A 20,670-nucleotide genomic window follows, 5' to 3' on the forward strand; every position below is an offset into this window, starting at 1 on the left:
GGATGCTGGAAAGGATGCAGCAGGGCCTGGGAAATGGTGCCCTGGTAGGCGGTTTATGGATTGCGACACGAGGGTGTTGTGCTGCTGTTGAGGCCACTCTGGCGAAATATCAGGATGCTGCCGCCGCGCTGACCTGGCCCGGCCCTAACTCCAAAACACCTCGGGGTTGGAGCTCCGGAGCTCAGCTATAATGACAGGGTGAGGTGGGAATCGCCTCAAAGACAAAGAGCCGCGATGAATGGTCTTTGGGGTTATTAAAAGAATAGGTCAGGTTCCAGGTGAGTCCAGTGCTCGGTTTTGGTTGTGGTGGCCGAGCAAAGAAAGATGCATCGAGACTCGAGTGTCTCAGTCTCAGCCTTTGTCTTCCCACAGTACCTGTCTGTGTCTGGCATCGGGCGGTACCAGGGTACCTCAGAACCTCAGCACAAGCCCTTGGAGATCTGGCGAGCTGTTCCGAAGCCAGAACAGAACACGACCCCTGCCCTCGGGAGCTTCTCCAACTGTCCACAACGGCAGGCAGTTGTGGGGTCCAGGGGTGTTGGCTCCGTCACAGATGAGAGTACACAGAGGGTACCGCGCAGTACTACGACGAGCGTTTATGCTGCATCTATTATGACACCAGAGAATCGTGAAACGAGGCAAAAGCACGAAAAGTAAATACACTCGTATATGGACAAAATCGCAAGGTTCTTTGCATGTATGCATCGATACACACATCATTTGTTCTGGGGTAGTTGAGCCCAGCTGGACCTCGCACCTGGCAAGTACTCCTCTTGTCCACCCAGATACCAGACTGCACTGGATCCAGCTCCTGGCCCGAGCGCAACGTTCTCGAAACCACGTCGGACGAAGCTGTGGATTTTATGAGATTGCACTCTACAAGAAAGACGTTGGACTGGTCAACACCACGCACAGCTTCACACCACGTATCCCGTATCCGTGCCATTGACAGCAGCGGAGGGCATGGTGTCAAGATGACTGAGATTTATCCCTCACTCACTCAGTGTGCCGTAGTTGCCACGGCCTTCAAGGTCCTATTATTCCCAGCCTAGTGAGTATCTGCGCTGCACTGCAGACTATTCCGGATGAGGCCCCCCAAGGGCTTGCAGTGCTGATGTGCCGTCTCCTTCTCAGCAAGTCCACAGACTTTGAAGTCCACCGGAATTGGCTTGCAATCACACATAGTCTCCCTCTCCGGGAATGGTACTACGAGGAGACATCGGAATGGACCCTCGACTACCCTCCATTTTTTGCATACTTCGAATGGCTCTTGTCCCAGGTTGCGAAGCTGGCCGACCCATCAATGCTCAAGGTCTACAACCTGGGATATGACAGTTGGCAGACCGTCTACTTCCAGAGGTCATCGGTGCTGATCACAGAGCTACTGCTGGTTTACGCCTTACAGCTGTCAGTATCCCCATCCAGCCATCATGGCGACGGCGAGAGCCAAAGTTGTGCTGACCTCACTGCTCGTCTCAGGTTCGTGGATTCGTCTCATGGTGCTACCAAGAGAGCTGCGCAAGCTGCTGCCATCTCGATCTTGCTCTCACCGGGACTCCTTCTCATTGACCACATCCATTTCCAGTACAATGGATGCATGTACGGCCTCCTCATTGCATCTCTTGTCCTGGCAAGAAAGCAATCCGGCTTGCTGGGCAGTGGGCTCGCCTTTGCAGGCCTTCTATGTATGAAGCACATCTACGCTTACTTGGCCCCAGCCTACTTCGTCTACCTCCTCCGGGTCTATTGCTTGTCGCCAAAATCCATTTTTCGCATTCAGTGGCTTAATTGCCTTAAGCTGGGCGGCGGCATCGCCACCATCCTCGCCGCCGCGTTTGGCCCTTTCGCTCTTCATAACGTGGACCAGCTTTGGCAAATGAAGGAAAGACTCTTCCCATTTGGCCGAGGGCTATGTCATGCATACTGGGCGCCTAACGTGTGGGCATTGTACTCATTTTCTGATCGGGTCCTCATCTATTGTAAGTGAATTGATGCCACCCGGACTGCTGGCGATGTAGACTAAACTTCTCGACAGTGGCACCACGTCTTGGGCTGCCGATCAAGCACGACGCATTGTCTAGTGTGACGCGAGGTCTCATCGGCGACACGTCCTTCGCGGTGCTCCCGGACATAACTCCTGGCATATGTCTCATGCTCACAGTGGTCTTCATGGGCCCGCCTCTGGTGAAGCTCTTCTGGAAGCCGACCTGGGACGGCTTCATTGGAGCCGTGACCCTTTGCGGATACGCGTCGTTCCTGTTTGGCTATCACGTGCACGAGAAGGCTGTCCTCTTGGTCATCATCCCCTTCAGCCTGATCGCACTCAAGGACAGACGCTACTTTGGCGCGTTCCGGCCGCTGGCGGTTGCAGGGCACGTGTCGTTATTTCCACTGCTCTTCACGCCGGCTGAGTTTCCGATCAAGACCATCTACACCATCTTCTGGCTCATTCTGTTCCTCATGGTCTTCGATCGCCTTGCGCCAGCTTCCGGCAGGCCGAGGTTCTTCCTCTTCGACAGGTGCAACACACTCTACATTGCCATCAGCATACCCTTGATCGCGTACTGCTCGCTGATCCACGAGGTTGTGTTTGGCCAGAGCTACGAATTCCTGCCATTGATGTTCACCAGTGCGTACTCGGCGCTGGGAGTGGTTGGCAGTTGGATCGGATTCAATGTAGTGTACTTTACTTCGTAGAGAGGCAAGAAGAGCCCATCAGGCATGATGAATCCCAACCGGTTGACTACAGGACAGCACAAGCACATGATTGAGTTGCCAGCCGCCCGTCGCGAGACAGACGGCTAGCAATTGGACGTGATGCTACAGGGCCTGGGTCTGAGAGCGAAGGATGCTGCACAGCTGAGCACAGCAGCAGGGAGTCCCCAAGCCCGAAACGGCATGGCGCCCCACGTGTGCCGGGCCAAACAGACCTTGTTTCTTTGTGACAATGTACCGCCCTGAATCGCTGGTAAGGTTGCACCACAGCCTGAGGCGTGTGCAGGCCCATGCTGCAAGTGTTCCATAACTCGGCAGCGGGAAGTGACTTTGATCGATGGGCACAGATTGCACCCTGGGATGTTTACCACGTCAGTACCTGTGCACCTCCTACATCTCAACTTTGCATGTTCACTCATTTGCCTCTTGAAATGCCCTCGCTATTTTGCCTCTGTCACATATTTTCACACTCCCAATCTAAAATCTAGGGACATTTTCATACCAGTAATATCTTTTGAATTAGCCTTGCTGAACCTTTAAAGATGTAGCCAATAAGTATAGACTGCGAGGCTGAACGGGAGATGTGCAAAATCCTGATCCGCCCTTGTATCAGACATGTGCAGCTTTGGCGTCTACTGACCCTCGAAACTAAGACCTTTGAGAGGAATTCCGCACATGGATCAAAATGAATGTAAATGAAAACAAGAAGAGGAGAAGTGAAATGAGATATAGAAATCAATTATTGAGGCAGCATATGATCCATCTGGAGAAGACCCGGTGACGCCGGTTGAGGCTCAACACGACGCGCTTGAATTGATACACGCATGTATAGACGGCGCAATTTCATTTAGCTACATGTTTACAGGTCGAAGAGGTTGTAAGTACGGATGGGAAGGGATAGAGACAGACATGTGGACGAAACGCGCTCTTGCACTGCAAGAATTGCAAGCTGTAAGGTGGCATATGCCTGCGTGCATGTGGTGCAGAAATGGGAGGGTCCGGTTTGGGACGCGCCAGATTGGAGATATATCAATAGGAGATAGATCTCAAGGGTCGAGGAGAGACCAATGGGTACAGGGTGGATTGTGCGGTCAAGGGCGGTCAGAATGAGTACAAACATGCATATAAAAGCTGCGGTGATGGTGGACAGATCAGGGGAGCAAGAGGGAGGGAACGTTTGGGGGTGTGGGCGATGGGGACGGGATCCTCTTGTCTCTTGTCACCGTCTCCCCCGGGAGGGCCAGGCTAGTCTTGGCCCTGGTCGAGCCGGGATCCACTCTGTACAATAGTCGCCAGCCGATGTACAGCGCAGCACGCGCAGGCGTAGGCACGCGAGGCACGCATCAGATGTACCTGTGTGGGCGGACAGGGTACCTGGGGGGGTTCAGATAGTATGTACCACGGCTGCAGACCAGATTATACGGGGATGCGAGTACATGTGCCTGCGCATGCATGCGTACCTAGACCACCTACCTACCTACCTTACCTGCCCGCCCACCTTGCCTACCCAGACATACCTAGTCTACCTACCCTACCTCTTGGACATCTCCCAAATTTTGAATCTCGTTTCACGACCTACCCTTTCTCCTTCTCAACACTCGCCCCCTCCACTCCCCCTCGCGCAGCATCACCAGCCAGCCCTCAACCTTGGCCCCTCGCACACCCACCCACGCCAAAGCCAACGCTGCCGGCCCTTCCAATCCCCTTGCGCGCCCGCAGCAGCAGCAGCCTCGTCTAAGTCAGGTCGGCCCTGGGGATCGGTCAAGGCCCGCCGGGAGACTGCACACCCCAGTCCCGTGCAGTCTCTGCACCTCCACGTCTACCCACGACTGGACCTGCTCCACGCTTCTGCCTTTTGCCTTTTGGACACGACCGCGTCCCAGCCGGCACAACAACACCTCAAAACAACTTCCGCTACAGCAATTCCATCCTAATCTGAGCGCCCTTCCCCTCAGACGCGGAAGGCTGAATCTCAGCCTTGCAGATGATTTTCGGCCCGCCCGCCACCCTGCAGTCCTGCTACCCCCCGACATGGTACGCCCCCAAAACATCCCTCCACGACCTGGCGCATTCTCCTCAACGCCCTGCTCACCCTCTCAAGGTCCTCTTCAAGCGCAAGCCGGTGCAGTTCCTGCAGCCGCCGCCCGTAGAAAACGACCATGAGGTACGTACATATATATCCCTCCCGTGACGCGCCGCACCGCGCCCACCCGCGCACTCGGCTTACTCACTCCACCCTGGCTTAGGTGTGGTACATTCCCCAGACAGGTGAGGTTTTTGTCACGTACGAAGACTATCTTAACAGGTATGATGTTCTCACCCAATCATAGGCACGCGTTGGTACTGATACACAGCCCAGGCTCGACTTCTACAAGCAGGTTAGTCGTGCTGCGAACCGCTCGAAACCCGCAACGCCGCCACTGACAGCACCCATAGAAACGCTTCATATGTCAAATCACCGGACACTCGGGCCTGAACTTCTTCGAGGCCCTAGAGTCAGAAGTAAGGTCCTTCGGCCACTTCCTCGAATGTCTATGCGCTGACCCCCACTTCCACCAGCTCGCTGGCGCACAGGAAGTCGAGCAAGCCTTCCCCGAGCCCCTGAAGGGCCCCATCCTGCGCCGCGTGCAGTTCCAAACAATCTCGAGGATCGACAACCTGGTCGACAAGCTCTACGAAGAGTTCAAGGGCGACTTCTACCCCGGCGAGCATGTCACCGTCTCCATACACACCGGCGAGCGCTTTACAGGGGTCGTGAGGGACAAGGCCAGGTTTGGCAGCAAGATGCTTCCGGATGGTACCCTAACCGTGCCCTTCTCGAGATACTTTGTCAGCCTGGATGATTCCGAGGAGCACGAGGCAGTCGTCGACGACAACAATATCTGGCGCGACCGCAAGGTCTTCACCAAGTCCGTCCTGCGCTCATTCGTGAAAAAGACGGTTACAAGAGATGCATGGACCGGAGCTCCTTGGCTCGTGAAAGACACAATCGCGGCTCAGTACAAGATCGACACGCGCATTCCGACTCATCTGCGCTACGAAACCAAGGTCTTGGAGCGGAAGCAGGCGCAGTCGCAAAAGAGATTGTCCAACCAGATGGCACAGCCCCAGGACATGTCCGGCGCCGGCAATTCCTTCCAGAGCCACGGTCCAGTTCGGTTACCCGAATTGAAGCCTGCGACCAGGCCCCCGAAGGCCAACAAGAACCAGAATCACCATGGCCATCAAGGGCAGGTTGTCAAGAAACCGGAGCCGGGCCAGTTCGTGCACATGCCACTCCCGGGTAATCCCTTTACTTTTCCTCTTTCCTTCCGGCACAACCAGGTTCCGCCGCCGCCGCCCGTTTACGCGCAGCCCGAGCCTCCGCCGCCGCCACCACCACCGCCGAAATACCCGATCGAGGATCTAAAGGTAGAGCCAACGCACCTGGTCCGGCCTCCTATCCGATATATGTGCAGTGATCCGCCAGTGGAGGTCGAGGAGCCGTCACCTCACGGCGAGAACATTCTCATGAAATCTCTCGGCCCACTTCTGGAGACCTGGGATACTCTGAATGTGTACTGCCAGATATTCCAGCTCGACTCGTTTACGTTTGACGACTACTTGGAGGCAATGCAAGTCGCGTCGGAGGAGGTCAAGGTCCAGCTATTTGATGAGATCCATTGCGCGGTCCTCAAAATCCTTGTCGACTCGGAGGCCGACGGGGGCAAGATCAACTTCCGGCTGCCCGAGCTGGAATCGGACGAGGAAAGTGACGAGGAAGACGAGGAGGACGAGGAGGAAGACGAGAGCCGAGAGCCTACACCACAGCCGACCGCGCGTGCCACGCGGAGTAGCATGGCGAAGATGGAGGCCGACAGGCTGGCAGCAGAAGCTGCCGCTGCAGAAAAAGAGGAAAAGGAGCTGGAAAATGCCCCAAAGCATCGTGCCGAGGATCTCCTCGCTGACTACGACTGGATTGACCATTTGAGGAAGAGGGACTTTAAGGACGGCGGTTGGGAGTCGATCATGGTTGGGCTGTTTTACCAGCTGTCAAAAGACGAGCGGAGAAAGAGTGCATGCGAGGATCTGCTCATCCAGTTGGTGCCTCGGGACGTCGAGGCTACACAGGACACGATCCGGCAACACTACGCGGCTATGGATGTCAACTACCGCGCACAGGCCCTCCAAATTATCTGCTTATTGACGGCAGAAACGAAAGCCATCCGTGGCTACATGGAGGACTGCAGCGAGCACATGACGGGGTTCAGGAAAGACAAGATTGAGTGGCAGCGACAAAGGAAACAAGCGTAAGTCTCTGGGTCAATCTTACATGCAGTTGCAGTGAAGCTAACAAAAAGATATCAGCATTGAGGAGTTGAAGGCTCTGAATGAGGAGCGAAAGATATTGCTCCCAGAAAACCTGCCGCCGTCGCCTTCCCACGAGCCTGTTGATGCCAACGGGGACGTGAAAATGGACGACGCTGGTGATCTGACCCCAGCGGAAGAAGAAGTACCCGACGAGGATGAGCCGCCGCGAAGTGTGGCTCGCGGTCTCCGGCGTGGGCAAGACCGAGCTGCAGAACGCCAGCGCCAAAAGGAGAGGGAAGAAGAGAAGAGGAAAGAGGCCGAAGCTGCCAAGGCCGTCCCCAAGCAATCGAAACAGTTCGTGAAAGTCTTGAAGGATATTCAGAAGAAGGAAGATCTTATCAAGAAATGTGAAGATGAGATTGCCGTCATCGACAATGACCTTCGAGAGGCAGATTGTGCGCGAACAAGAGTTTTGGGCAAGGACCGGTTTTGGAATCGGTACTACTGGTTTGAGCGCAACGGAATGCCTTACGCTGGTCTGCCCAACAGCTCCACGGCGGATGCTGGCTACGCAAATGGGTGCATATGGATTCAAGGGCCGGATGATCTCGAACGCGAGGGCTACATTGATTTGGCCCCCGAGTGGCAGAAAGAGTATCAGGCCGTCTTCAACATGACTGTCCCGGAGCGGAAGGCGAAAGAAGAAGGCCCCACGAGCGTCTTCACGGCCCGCCAGTGGGGCTACATCGACGACCCTAAGGACGTCAAGAAGCTGATCGACTGGCTGGACCCGCGCGGGTTCAACGAGCTGAAATTGCGCAAGGAATTGGTCAATTTTAGCGACAGAATTCTCAAGCATATGGAAAATCGTCAGGCATATCTGGCAGCCAGCGAGGCTGAGGCAAAGGCTGCCGAGGAGGAAAAGGAGAAAGAGGCGAAGACAAACGGGACGACTGGAAAGCGGATGACCACTAGGACCAGGAATGCCGCAACACCAGAACCGACCCCGCAGTATCGCTGCCTACAGTGGGAGAACACCACGGCCATCGAGGAGCTGGGCCATCTGCACAGTGATCAGCCGCCTCCTGCACCGCCGAAGGGGAAGAAGGGTGGGGCCAGAAAGAAGGAAACCGCTAAGGAGGTGGTGGAGGAGCCTGTCCCTGCTGTAAAGACGCGCTCAAGGAGGAGGTAGAGACTTCCGTACCGGGTTCAGCAGAACGTGGCTGTGGGCTAAGACACGTCCACAGCGTTGCCATCCAATGGGACTGGAATTCCGCAAAGCGCTGGGCAAGACGATTGGCCAACGCTTCTTGGGTCGAGAAATCACAAAGACAGCAATGTCAAGCTGCCGGTAAAATATTTTGAGAGATCAGTACATATCTTGAGATACACTCAAGGCGGAGGAGATGCCGGGACTACGCATCGACAGCGAGGACAAGACGTGGGCATCAAATCGAAGCGCTGACTACAGGGCCAGTGCCGGCTTCGTGGAAGCCGAAACACAAAAAAATAGGAGCAGGGTGGGTTTTTTACTAAAGAGGTCGACATTGAGCGGTTGACCCAATTTTGAATACTCAGCTTGGTCTCGCAGCCCGTTCCAAGAGCATCTTGTTCGGTCCCCGGCATCATCTGCCGTATTTACAAGGGAGACCGCCTTGGTTCGACAATATCTGGCATGGGTGCAATGCATTTTTTTTACAAACGGCGTCGCGCCTGGCGTTGCTCATAGAGGTTGCCAAGGACGAGACCAACGAGTAGGAATAGAATTTCGAGCGTTACTAGATGGATAGGCGAGGAGCATTTGCGACCTTTGCTTTACAGGACCATGAGAATAGATTATGAACGCTTATGCCGCATGTTTGGTCTGATCTCCCTATGTCATGACATGTCAGTCGAGCGCAGCGCTTTTGGCAGAGTCCTCGCACCCACAGAGTCCAATGTTGCCCGATGTAGCAGATGTAGCAGATGCCCTCAAGGAGCCCTGCAAGTAGCTTTAGAACGTTGTCAAGATGAGGCCGGTTGCTTTCGGAAGATTTGCCATGTGATGCAAAAGAGCGACTTCTCTGTATCTTGATTAGACCTTTTATGTGCCTGGACCTGTGGCGTTTGCTGGTGCAGGTGGGGCCTACAAGAACGAGTAAACGGCATTGTGTGGACTGGGAAAGACAAGTAAGTAAACCCCAGTCTGCTTTACTTGCGGATGTGCATGAATTGTGGTAGATGCACCCGGGGGTAGTGCATCTCCCAGGAATAGTCCCCGCGCACACGGGCCCCAGTTTTCCCGGACCTACCAATTTTTCCGAAGTGGCGGGACCCGCTCATTGGGCCCAAAAGCCCACCGAGTCGAAAATCTCCCCAAGCACCTTACCTTCCGCAAGCGATCCAGGACAACGACATTTTGGCGCAACACCATCAACCAAGGTTGCCCAGCATGTCTCTCGTGTCGGGCGAGAAGGTAATGCGATCCACCTCCTCTGGCATGGTCGATGCGATAAGAGAAGCGATCCGGGAATGCTGACGATTGATGTGCCTCCAGTCGAACTTCCAGTTCATCTTGCGTCTGCTCAACACCAACGTTGACGGCAAGCAGAAGGTTGTCTACGCCCTTACCAAGATCAAGGGTGTCGGTCGCCGTTACTCCAACCTCGTCTGCAAGAAGGCCGATGTCGACTTGAACAAGCGCGCCGGAGAGCTTACCTGTACGATCCACGCGAGACCCCGAAAAACCCACCACCCCGAATCGGAAGCAAGAAGTAGCTAACATCATATTCACACAGCCGAGGAGCTCGAGCGTATCGTCACCATCATCCAGAATCCTACCCAATACAAGATTCCCAGCTGTACGTCAATTGCATATCCCGAGTCTCGCGCCCCCGTGGGGCGGACTGTGGCGAGAGCCTGAGAAGGGGAGAGAGAGAATTATTTGGGCTGACTAGTGGCATTTCAGGGTTCCTTAACCGACAGCGCGACATTGTCGACGGCAAGGACTCGCAGATCCTCGCCAACGGTGTCGACTCCAAGCTCCGTGATGACCTCGAGCGCCTGAAGAAGATCCGGGCCCACCGTGGTCTGCGACACTACTGGGGCCTCCGTGTCCGTGGTCAGCACACCAAGACCACTGGTCGTCGTGGCCGGACCGTCGGTGTCTCCAAGAAGAAGGGTGGTTAAAGAAGAAGGCTGTGGCTGGCGTCTCGGATGGTTGGACGGGATACACACGGTTTTTACTACACAGTTGCATTGCTGCCGCACCATGGATGGTGTCAGGCGTGTTATGGCTTGCATCGTCTGGTTTATGAGAAGGGCGTCGCCGCCCGTACTGGGCTTGTCGACAGAATGAAACCGGTATCCCCTCCAAACAAAAGGAATTGCGGAAATTGAAAAGGCATTTAAGTTCAGATCCTACGGAAGAATTTCGTGTGAAGGGCGCCACGTGTGACAGCAGTTTTTATGACGGAGATCGACGCCTCTGCGACAACCTTCGAATACCGAGGCATGAGGCCGCGGGATCTCTAAAGCCCACCAATATGAACTTCAAGTCACGACGACTGCATCCCTCCCATGAACTTACACCGGGGAGCTTGAGCAGCTCAACCAGGTTGCATTCAATCGTCCTCCGTCGTAACCGCCGTATCTAAGACCTCCACCCGTCCCTGTCCTTTTGTCTCGTTGGCTATGAAGTCCGAGAGTCCCTTGTATGCTCCAGGCTCGACGAAACCCATGACCTCCCATTCCGAGCCCACCACGTCCTGGTTCTCGACCTGTTCTATGTAGCCCAGTATCTTGTCCTTGACCGTGCCAGGCGCCTTCTTCTCGCCATCCTCGTCGTCCCCCTTGCCTCCCTTCTTGTCCTTGCCCTTCTCTGCGGCGGGCGCCTTGACGGCCTGTTTCAGCACGTTGGTCGAGCAGGTGATCCTCAGCCTCATCCTCGCCCTGGCGATAGGCACGGGCTGCTTGGCGATGAGCGCCTTGATGGCCTCGAGGGCCTGGCTCTTGGCGCTCTTGGTGGTCGTCACGCCCGTCCAGACGTGCTCCTTGGACGACGACGCGGCGGCACCAGCAGGCGGCACGGTGGGCCTGGACTTGGCGTCGCCGTTCTCCGCCGCGGCGGGCGTGGCGGTGCCGCTGGCGGCGGCGGAGGACTTGTTGTTGTTGTCGCCCTGGCCCTGGTGCGCCTGCTGGCTCAGCATGTCCAGGGCCTTCTCGATCATGCCGGTGGTGTAGACCCTCTTGGTGCGCGGGTCGACGAGCTTGGAGGCGACGATGCCGACGACCTCGTTGTGCACGCGCTCCAGCTGCGCGGCGCGCTCCTTCTCGCCGACCTGCAGCTCGCCCTTGTTCAGGATCTCGAGGACGATGTCGTTGACGGGCACGTCCTTGCCGAAGGCCTTGGCCAGGTCGGCGGTGGGCGCGGTCTGGCCCTTGGACACGTTCAGGAAGACGTTTGGGATCTGCAGGACGTTGTCCAGGTCGGTCTCGATGCCGGAGCGCCACTCCAGGACCTTGTTCTTGTAGCAGGCGATCTCGAACCGCTTCTTGCCCTTCTTGAGGCGCACGAGGGAGACATTCGTGAGCTTGATCTGGTTCGAGGGCTGGTTTATTTGTCGAGACATTGTGTAGGGCGGCGGCGGCGGTGATGAAGAAGGTTTGTGCGAGAGAGGTGGCGGGATGGGGATTTGCTGCCCCGCGAAGTTGGTTGTCTGGGCAGTCAGTCTTGTTGTTGATTTCTGAAGTCGTCTGTTGCCTTTAAAGTCGGAGTAAATCAAGGTGTCCAGGTGTTTCCGAAAACAGCGAGTGTAGGAAAAGGAATGGCTGCCGTTATTAGAGGCGTGCTATGTCATGGAGGAGGGCTGCACTTTTTCTGGTATCGATAGTGGAGTGGGATGCACGCCAGGCTGACCAAGATTGCTTGCTCACTCTGATTCACTTTCGCCGCCGAATGACTAATAGCAACGGCTCAGGTACCAGCGACAAGGCCACAACTCGAGCTGCTCGCCCCCATCATAGACAGACTGATTCCTCAATGAGGCCCAGCATATGGTCGGAACGTACAGATATTGTGGAATTTGGCATTCTGAGAAATCTAGAATAAAAGAAGAAGCACATCATGGGCTGGAGCAAAACCTCTGGGTTTCCCACACTGTTATAGGCTGTTTCAGTAGGACAGGTTAGCCGATCAGATAAATGTCTTATACAAAGTGCTGTAATCCTGACGGTTGGCCATGCAGTCGGCAGTATATAGAAAGGGACCAAAAGAACGCACGAGACAACATCTACCTAGATGCTATTCTGCAGCATGTCATACAAAAAACCATAGGGGGCTACTTCTATGTGGTCATCCTAAATAGAAGGGTATCCCAGGTCTGGTCAGCCCATAGGACGTTGTGCCGTAGGACGGTATCCCATAGCTTTGCAGCAGGTTTCCTAAAAGAAGTAGTACATGCTCTGTCTAAGTCATGCCAGACGTATAAAATCCTCATGAGTTGTGATTAGCTGTAGATATTGACTTGGTACACAACATAGTTCCTAGAGTCTACTGCCTGTAGAATAGACAGCAGGCCTCTGGGAGTCCGCATCAGTGGAGTCAAGCACTTGTACTTGACCTGCCAACAGGAATCTATTCATCATTCGATTCGGACCTTGGCTATGGCTCCTCTTCTTTGATATCCGGTATGTAGACTATTGTGCCTAGGATGTGATGGAGAAACAGACCGACATCTAAAAGTAGGTGCTACCGATGCGCCAGGTAACCAAACCACTGGCGTGGCAGCTCGATGGACCGGGGGCTACGCTCGATGACGCTTATCAGGCACGACAGGGTGTATCAGAGGGTCCGCGTGGGGCTTGACGCTGCGGGATTAACCACTTAGACGGTCACACGACCCTCCCCGTCCCTCCCTGCTGGCCGCTGGTGGACAGGGCAGGCAGGCTGGAAAGCAGGTACCCTCGGCAACGGTAGGCACTCTCGAGCTGCCTGCTGAGAGAGAGCGAGGGAGCGAGTGGTCCTGCCCACCCGCGGTCATGCAGGCGCTATCCGGTTTCATCGTCCCCCAGACATAGAGGTGCCCAGAGTACCCACGTACCGCACAGTGACAGAGCGAGTGACATGGTACCCTGCCAACAGCTCCCCAGAGCTTCATGACCTTGACCTCTCTCCCATCCGCCGCCGTCTATCTTCTAGCCTCCGTCCCCCATCCTCCATTCATCTCTACTCTCTTCTATTTTCTTCCTACATCACTTGCCACAGGCAATCATCATTGCTTTTCCTTGAACATCTTTGGCTTGACCTCTCTCATCACCACACTACGGGCTATCGTTAGACGGCCTCTGCAGCACAATCAGCTTATCTACACCTGCCGAGCTATCTGATCCCCTGTCGTCGTCACCACCTTTGTTACCTTCACCATGAGGATCGCCACCTCAGCACTGCTGGTTGGCGCCGCCTCCGCTGTCAACCTGCAGCAGGACACCCAGCATGTCATCGGCGATGCTGCTGGCAAGGTCAAGGAGGTCGCCTCTTCCTGGGCTGACAAGGTCAAGGACTACGAGGCCGTCTTCGGCGCCATGACCTCTGAAGCCAAGGCACTGTGGGACGAGGTCGAGATGCTTGTTCCAAACGCATTCGATGCTCTTCCTCCCCTGACCAAGCCAAAGAAGCACCAGCGCAAGCCCGACTCCAAGTGGGATTTCGTCACGAAGGGTGCCGACGTCCAGGCTCTGTGGACCGAGAACACCGCCGACGCCGAGAGCCATAGGGTGGTCGGCGGCGACCTTGAGGCCTATAACCTGCGCACCAAGGCCGTCGACCCATCTAAGCTCGGTGTCGATACTGTCAAGCAGTACTCCGGATATCTGGATGACGAGGCCAACGACAAGCATCTGTTCTACTGTACGTACACCACAATTCCCTCCCCACATCACCCCTTACACCTCAGTATTGCGGGCCCCGGTACCGTTGTCTCTCGGCATGGGCTGACTCCTTCTCACAGGGTTCTTCGAGTCGCGCAACGACCCCAAGAAGGACCCTGTCGTCCTCTGGCTCAACGGCGGCCCAGGCTGTTCATCCCTCACCGGTCTCTTCTTCGAGCTGGGCCCCTCCTCTATTGACGACAATGTCAAGGTGGTGTACAACAAGCACTCCTGGAACGCCAACGCCTCTGTCATCTTCCTCGACCAGCCTGTCAACGTCGGCTACTCATACAGTGGTGACTCTGTCAGTGACACCACCGCCGCTGGCAAGGATGTCTATGCCCTCCTGACCCTCTTCTTCCAACAATTCCCCGAGTACGCCAAGCAAGACTTCCACATCGCTGGTGAATCCTACGCTGGCCACTACATCCCCGTCTTTGCCTCTGAGATCCTGTCTCACAAGGACCGCAACATCAACCTCAAGTCCGTGCTTATCGGCAACGGCTTGACGGACCCCTACACCCAGTACCCCTACTACCGTCCCATGGCTTGCGGTGAGGGCGGCTACGATGCAGTGCTTAGCGAGAGCGAGTGCCAGTCAATGGACAACGCCCTGCCTCGCTGCCAGTCCATGATCAGCTCGTGCTACGAGAGCAAGAGCTGGTTCAGCTGTGTCCCTGCGTCCATCTACTGTAACAACAACATCCTGGGCACTTACCAGCGGTCAGGCCAGAACCCCTACGATGTGCGTATACCCTGTGAGGGAGGCTCGCTTTGCTACCCAGGTCTCGGAAACATCGACAAGTACCTCAACAAGAAGGACGTTATGGAAGCCCTGGGCGTCGAGACCGTCGACAGTTACGACAGCTGCAACTTTGATATCAACCGGAACTTCCTCTTTAAGGGTGACTGGATGCAGCCATTCCACCTGCTTGTTCCTGGCCTGCTCGAGCAGATCCCTGTCCTCATCTACGCCGGTGATGCCGACTTCATCTGCAACTGGCTCGGCAACGAGGCTTGGTCCAACGAGCTGGATTGGCCCGGCCACAAGGACTTTAAGAGCACTAAGCTCTCGCCCCTCAAGGCTGAGGGTAAAGAGTACGGAAGGATCAAGTCTTCCGGAAACTTCACCTTCATGCAGATCTACGGAGCCGGCCACATGGTTCCATACGACCAGCCCGGTCCTGCTCTGGACTTCTACACTCGATGGATCGGTGGAGAATGGTATGCGTAAAGACTAGGCCAATAAGATTGGATTGACGGACGGGCCGGTCAGTGTATGGCAACAGGTTGTTCAATGTTGTAGTTGCTGTGGAGCCCTGTACCACAATGAGTCTGGGAGTACTCTCCTGTGTTAGAACTATCAGAATGGAATTCTTCCTCAACGTATAGAGCGAACAGTGTTATTACATTTCTCAAGCGGTCTGTCGCCCGCTTAATATCAAGTCTTCAGTGTGAAGCCTATCCAAATCACCATAGTCCAAAGTCGTTACGGGCATAGTAGCACCTATGCAATTGTCGAACGGGCGCCAGACAGGGTGTATGGTTCTTATCGATGTTACAGCGCGTAGGAATCCCACATATAATGTGCATAACGACGAGTAACGCTTCTGATGGGATAAACTTCAATAGAATAACCTCGAATGGTAGAGACTGTTATGTGATAAGCCTCCTACGGAATGACTTCCTATGGGACAACCTCATGTTGGATAACCTCTTACTGGATAGTCCCCATGTAGAATAAACTTCTTATAGTATAGCCTTCTCCGGGATAACTTCCGATGGGCTGAACATGGACCTCCTGTAAAATCATCTCATGCGGGATAACCTCCTATAGGATAGATAGCCTACAATGGGAAGTTTCAGGGTAGGTAGCCTTCTGCGTCCTAGTTGCCTGGGCGTCGAAGCTCACATATGCAGCTTGTAGGAGCTACATTTTCCGGCCTCATGTTCAAAACCCGCCGCAGCATCACCGTCGCACGCACCGAGCGAGCACACAACACACACAAGGAATTAAGGGGTCTCTTTCTTTATTATCTTGTTCTTTCTATCATGATGGAGTATTCCAGAGCATGGGTCCCAGTCAAGACGACCCAAGTTTGCAGCTGGCCAATGATTTACGGAGATGCTCCGCCGGGAATGGGGAGATGCATTTGTGTATCTGAGAATTTTTTCCCCCCTTCTTTCTCTGACCCCAATTCTAACCATCGACATAAAATTTGAGAGTCAAGACAGACGACGTGGGGCTTCTAGGTGAAGTACAAGGTCGAGTGTTGTTGATGCGCCTTTATTCTTCTGATCGTAGGTGGTAGTTGAAATCTCTGCATGCCTTCGATAATGAAGGGGCTTGAGTAGTACTCATTCATCGTCCGCATGGGATATACATAGTTCTGCTGATCCTAGTTCTTACATATCTATTCTATCACTTTGTTGTGGCTGGCTGGCTGGCTGGCCTGTCGGTGCTCTGCGGTCCAGTAAAGGCGCATTGGGGGACATATGCACAGCATCATACCCAACGGCGGCCGACCTCAAGTTTGCCTAATCCCTGTGAAAAAGTAAGCGGCCGACATTGGTGCACAATTCACAGCCGCTGCCGTTCTACTACAACACCAACACGTACGAGTCTGGAATATGTGGGAAGCAAAACAGCTTAATGGGATATCTTTTGTCATACATTTATACATAAGACGCTCGGTCTTGGTGGCTCTCCCACAAAACGAACCCCTACCCCCCTCCCAACCGTTAACGTCTTCTCCCTTCTCTTTATACCCTCTCTGTTCTCTCTCCGAAGTGGTCTACGCTAACATTCCAACCGTCTGCTCTCCCTCCTCCTAAGCCCTCGGGCCGTGTGGTTGGACACATTCACCTCTTGGCGGTGTGTTCTATATCGTGAGATGGGATGGTGCTCCAGCGCTCCCCGAAGATGACCAAGATGCGTCATTTCTTCATTCGTGCCGGAGACCTTCTCCGTACCAGGTACCGTTTCGCCCGGAAAGTGGAGTTAAAAGGCAAGAGAAGAATTAAGATAGATGTTGGCAGGTGATGTTGCCATCATAACGAAAACAGTATGAACAAAAAACAGCGCCTGCCAATGTTCCTTGGCCCGGCCTAGCCGATGTTATCGGCCTGGCCGAGTCGGGATCCAGTTCGGCGTGCGCGACTCAAAAATGCATCATGCGGTCTGCGTGCCGTGAAGCGCTTGTGGACATTGCAGGAAGGCCTCACGTGTCCTTGCTCTTCTAAAATGCGAATAACTTAATGGCTGAATAACGAAGTATCGATGAGGTAGTCGGTGTTATTTCGCAGTGGAAGGCGTCTTCATTATGCCCTCTGGTCTCCAACCAGCCTTGCGCTCCATTGTCGCATTACTCGCACAGAGTGGCGAACAGGTCGATCACCGAGCACGGACAGCCCACTGTGATTCTTGATTGTGCAGAATCCAGGAGGTTCGATCGTCGCGCGCTCGTGAGGATCACCAGTCGCTCATGGAAAGGGCCGCCGGTCCCACTTTTTCGGCCACAGGGGAACGCATTAAGCAGGGATTCGGCGCCTTGGGATGGGAGAAAGCGGTTCGTGAGGTGTGTATATTCAAGGGGCTTCTGTGGCAGGGCCAGGAGACTTGTGTCTCCTGAAAAACTGAAAGGCGTTCATCCGGAAGCGACTTGGTCTCTTTTTCACGGACCTGTCGTCGGTCGACTTGAGAGTGCTTGCTGTCTCCACTTCGAAAATAGGTTGACCATCCATCTTCGGCTCGGTCATGCTTTTTGCAGAATCTGGCGCTGAAATCATCGGGATGGGGTTGCTTTTGGGTCGCTCCATTGATTCCTGGCTAACCACGCTTGTTCCTTTCGTGCTAGGCGAGAGGGGCATCTTGCCAGTCGTGGCACTGCTGGCACAGTCACCGTTCGTATGCGCAAAACTACCTCCTTCGGTTGTCTCACTGCCACGTTGCCGTTCCGGTCCGGTAGGTCCATCATCGCCCGTAGCTATTTCTTTGACAGGTTCAAAATGAGGACCTATGCCATTTACCGCCTTGTAACCACCCCGCAATTCCGGAGTGCTTGCCGACCTGGCTATTTGGTCGACGGTCTGGGAAGACCCGGTGCTTGGTTTCGCGGGTGTGTTGTGGTGAGGAGCATCCTGGCGGCTGGTCCGGCGCTCTGCATGCTTATTCGCCAAAGCATCTGCAATCTTCTGCTGGAAGAGTTCCGAGTTGGTTGTGAGCTCGGCAACACAGTATCTCATGTTAGGTAGTACGTCGGCCACTCCCTGGAAGAGTGGTATGGCAAACATGTTCATGAAGTTGAGCTGAGACCTGAACTGAGACGCTCGCTCCGTTAGAGGCGGCGCCATGAGTGAAGTCTGGATCTCAAGTTCCTTCTCCATAGAGCGCTGGCGTGCAAATTCGTCGGCTAGGATATCCATCCATTGCAATGCTGTCTCATGCTTTCGCGCCTGCAACACCGTGAGTAAGAGTTCTGATGGCGTGTATGGTGTGCCTAATACTTACCACATTGCAGATGTCCGCGCACTTGATCAGCAAGGCACATGCCAGACCTTTTTGTTCCTCGACCATGCGACTGTTCCAACCTTCGGTAGATTCGTTGGCCGACAGCTTTTCTTTCAAGTCTGCCAACTTTTTCATATAGTCAAAGTGCAGACCCATGTCTGTTGCCAAGATGGAACTGATCATGAGACTCCGCATTTTCCTGTCCTCAAAGGCGGACGGCCAATGCCTCCGAAGTATTTGGGAAAAGGCCGCACAATGGAAAGATTCTAAAACCGAGCGGTCGTTGTAGAGTTGTGCAAGTGGAGCATTCAACGTGACAAGAAAACCATTGTTCACGCCAGGATGTCCCACATCGTGTCCAATGGCTGTGATAAGTAACGTCAGAGCCTCGAACGGCGTCAAAAGCGCTTCCACGGGAGACTTGGGCGCATCATCCGAGGCGTCGCAGTAAATGTAGGGCATGATTGTGTTCGTGTGGAGAAGAAAGCTAAAAGTGGCCTGCAAAACGTCAACGACGTGCCGAAAATTGTGATACGGTACAAAGCTGTTGTAAGCAGCTCGGCAGGCGATTACGAATTGAGTGAGTTGGTCTAATTGAATAGAGGTCAGTACACAGTATAGCAAGAGCGGGGTTGCCCAGATGACGAGAGCCGGGATAAGTTATGAGCTGGCTCTGCTACTTACCTGGTGGGATCCGCCATTGTTCCAACTCTGGCATGGAGAGAGCATGGCTGAACATGAGCGAGGCGGCCACAACGAGCTCGTCATCTGAGAAGTCGTGCGCGCAAAAATACCACTGGCCAACCGCTTGTGCGATCCTCGCTTGCCTTTCTGCTGGGACCGATATCCTAAACGTTCCAAGAGAGGTTTCATCCTCGTCGTCGAACCTGCATATCCCCTTCATCAGGCCCGATACCATGGCTTCGCGAAGATATGCGAATGGCTTTCCTCCTGTGTCCACGCCAACCCAGGATCGTTTTCGGTTCTTCCGGACCTGCAGAACTGCCTCCCGTTCCCTTGCCGCAGCTTGACGAGCCTTGTACGCGTGGACCTCGATACTCTCAATGTTTTGTTGTTGAAGGGGGCTGGTCATGACGTCGACTGCTCCAAATTCGAGACATCTGCGGACCAGTTCAGGTCTGGATTGCGAGAGGCTGGATGCCATGGTTTCCCCAATGGCGCCTGTCTCTATCGAAGCCGACGCAGTTGTGGAACCAGCCTGGGGCAGCATGGGCGGAGAAATGATGGGAATCGGTACCACGAGCTTCAACAGCTTCAGCATGTCTGCTTCAGCGACGACCCTCTGCAGTAATCGCAACCCATAGAGCTCGACATCTGATATCTGGCCCTCGTGCTCGTTTTCCTGCATTGGTCGCGAATGCGGTGATGGCGACCTAGATCGGGAAGTTCGGTCCACCACATCCTCGTCGTAAGGGGTATCTATCAATAATATCGTCGGGATCTGGTCGATCGTATTGGCATGGTGCAGAGCCGACAGGGCAGAAAGACAGGATGCGCTACTTGAGCAAACTTGGACTGCCAGAAATGATTAGCACTGAACTTCAAACCGGGGATTCCCAAGACACACCGTCACCAAAAGCATCTTTCAGCACTCTGATACTCTGTTTCAAGTGTCCTATCTCGGCACCGTGAGTGCCACTATTTGCGACGCCATCATCGACGCCAGGGTCGGCAGTGTGCTCCTCAGACGCCCTACGATCGACGTAAATGATGTTCGCGCCGATCCTGTCCATGGCGTTGACTCCAAAGACCGCGGCCAGTCTCGCGACTGGTGCGCCTTTGCCGCGGACAAACTAAGCTGGGCCAGGCAGCTTCGGTATGGTGTTACGAGCCCGGGGCGGCGTCGAGTACTGGAATTTCCCAACAACCGACAATCCGACTTGGGCGGTGGTCTCCCAACACCGCGGGCGATTGTCGGCCCAGGCACCAAGTTTTTGTGGTCGCCGGCCGAGGAAGGTGTTCGCAAGTGTGCGCTGGGCGTCCTATAAGTCGTGCCAGAATTGCGCTGCCAAGCTGAGATTGGCAAGGTGTGAATATGGCAGTGTCACGTTCAACAAGACATTGGAAGCCAAGGTCGAAGTAATCGGGGGAGACCAGGTGGGGAAACGGCGGCAGGGGCTGTCGCAAATATCGGCGGAAAGGAAAGTCACTGGTACGGGTGACATAGAATGCGAATGAGAGTGGTGAGCACCGTGGGGAATAGAGGCAGACAGACGGTCGAGTAATGG

The 20,670-nt window shown here is 54.6% G+C and overlaps 6 protein-coding genes across 6 annotated transcripts; 4 read left to right on the forward strand and 2 right to left on the reverse strand.

The window, feature by feature from the left end:
• Positions 1 to 324: 324 nt before the first annotated feature.
• On the forward strand, positions 325 to 2,697 carry J7T55_009086 (uncharacterized protein; the record flags this gene model as incomplete). Its single annotated transcript, XM_053142014.1, has 5 exons — positions 325 to 653; positions 809 to 1,051; positions 1,135 to 1,407; positions 1,480 to 1,979; positions 2,036 to 2,697. 5 exons carry the CDS (start codon positions 325 to 327, stop codon positions 2,695 to 2,697), a joined length of 2,007 nt encoding a protein of 668 aa, XP_052994927.1.
• Positions 2,698 to 4,699: 2,002 nt separating this feature from the next.
• J7T55_009087 (uncharacterized protein) lies at positions 4,700 to 8,197 on the forward strand (the record flags this gene model as incomplete). The annotated part of the gene is made up of 6 exons (XM_053142015.1): positions 4,700 to 4,879; positions 4,962 to 5,020; positions 5,075 to 5,093; positions 5,152 to 5,217; positions 5,275 to 7,004; positions 7,063 to 8,197. The coding sequence occupies 6 exons, from the start codon at positions 4,700 to 4,702 to the stop codon at positions 8,195 to 8,197; spliced, it is 3,189 nt and encodes a 1,062-aa protein (XP_052994928.1).
• A 1,239-nt stretch (positions 8,198 to 9,436) lies between these two features.
• On the forward strand, positions 9,437 to 10,173 carry J7T55_009088 (40s ribosomal protein s18; the record flags this gene model as incomplete). Its single annotated transcript, XM_053142016.1, has 4 exons — positions 9,437 to 9,460; positions 9,542 to 9,704; positions 9,783 to 9,845; positions 9,953 to 10,173. The coding sequence occupies 4 exons, from the start codon at positions 9,437 to 9,439 to the stop codon at positions 10,171 to 10,173; spliced, it is 471 nt and encodes a 156-aa protein (XP_052994929.1).
• Positions 10,174 to 10,607: 434 nt separating this feature from the next.
• Positions 10,608 to 11,615, reverse strand: J7T55_009089 (shwachman-bodian-diamond syndrome protein; the record flags this gene model as incomplete). Its single annotated transcript, XM_053142017.1, has 1 exon — positions 10,608 to 11,615. The coding sequence occupies one exon, from the start codon at positions 11,613 to 11,615 to the stop codon at positions 10,608 to 10,610; it is 1,008 nt and encodes a 335-aa protein (XP_052994930.1).
• A 1,792-nt stretch (positions 11,616 to 13,407) lies between these two features.
• On the forward strand, positions 13,408 to 15,145 carry J7T55_009090 (uncharacterized protein; the record flags this gene model as incomplete). Its single annotated transcript, XM_053142019.1, has 2 exons — positions 13,408 to 13,891; positions 13,992 to 15,145. The coding sequence occupies 2 exons, from the start codon at positions 13,408 to 13,410 to the stop codon at positions 15,143 to 15,145; spliced, it is 1,638 nt and encodes a 545-aa protein (XP_052994931.1).
• A 2,354-nt stretch (positions 15,146 to 17,499) lies between these two features.
• J7T55_009091 (uncharacterized protein) lies at positions 17,500 to 20,175 on the reverse strand (the record flags this gene model as incomplete). The annotated part of the gene is made up of 4 exons (XM_053142020.1): positions 17,500 to 18,366; positions 18,422 to 19,011; positions 19,106 to 19,957; positions 20,010 to 20,175. 4 exons carry the CDS (start codon positions 20,173 to 20,175, stop codon positions 17,500 to 17,502), a joined length of 2,475 nt encoding a protein of 824 aa, XP_052994932.1.
• Between the last annotated feature and the right edge of the window lie 495 nt (positions 20,176 to 20,670).

The sequence above is a fragment of the Diaporthe amygdali genome (genome assembly GCF_026229845.1).
Source record: "Diaporthe amygdali strain CAA958 chromosome Unknown NODE_10_length_1141467_cov_65_626103, whole genome shotgun sequence".
In the NCBI taxonomy this organism is placed as follows: domain Eukaryota; kingdom Fungi; phylum Ascomycota; class Sordariomycetes; order Diaporthales; family Diaporthaceae; genus Diaporthe; species Diaporthe amygdali.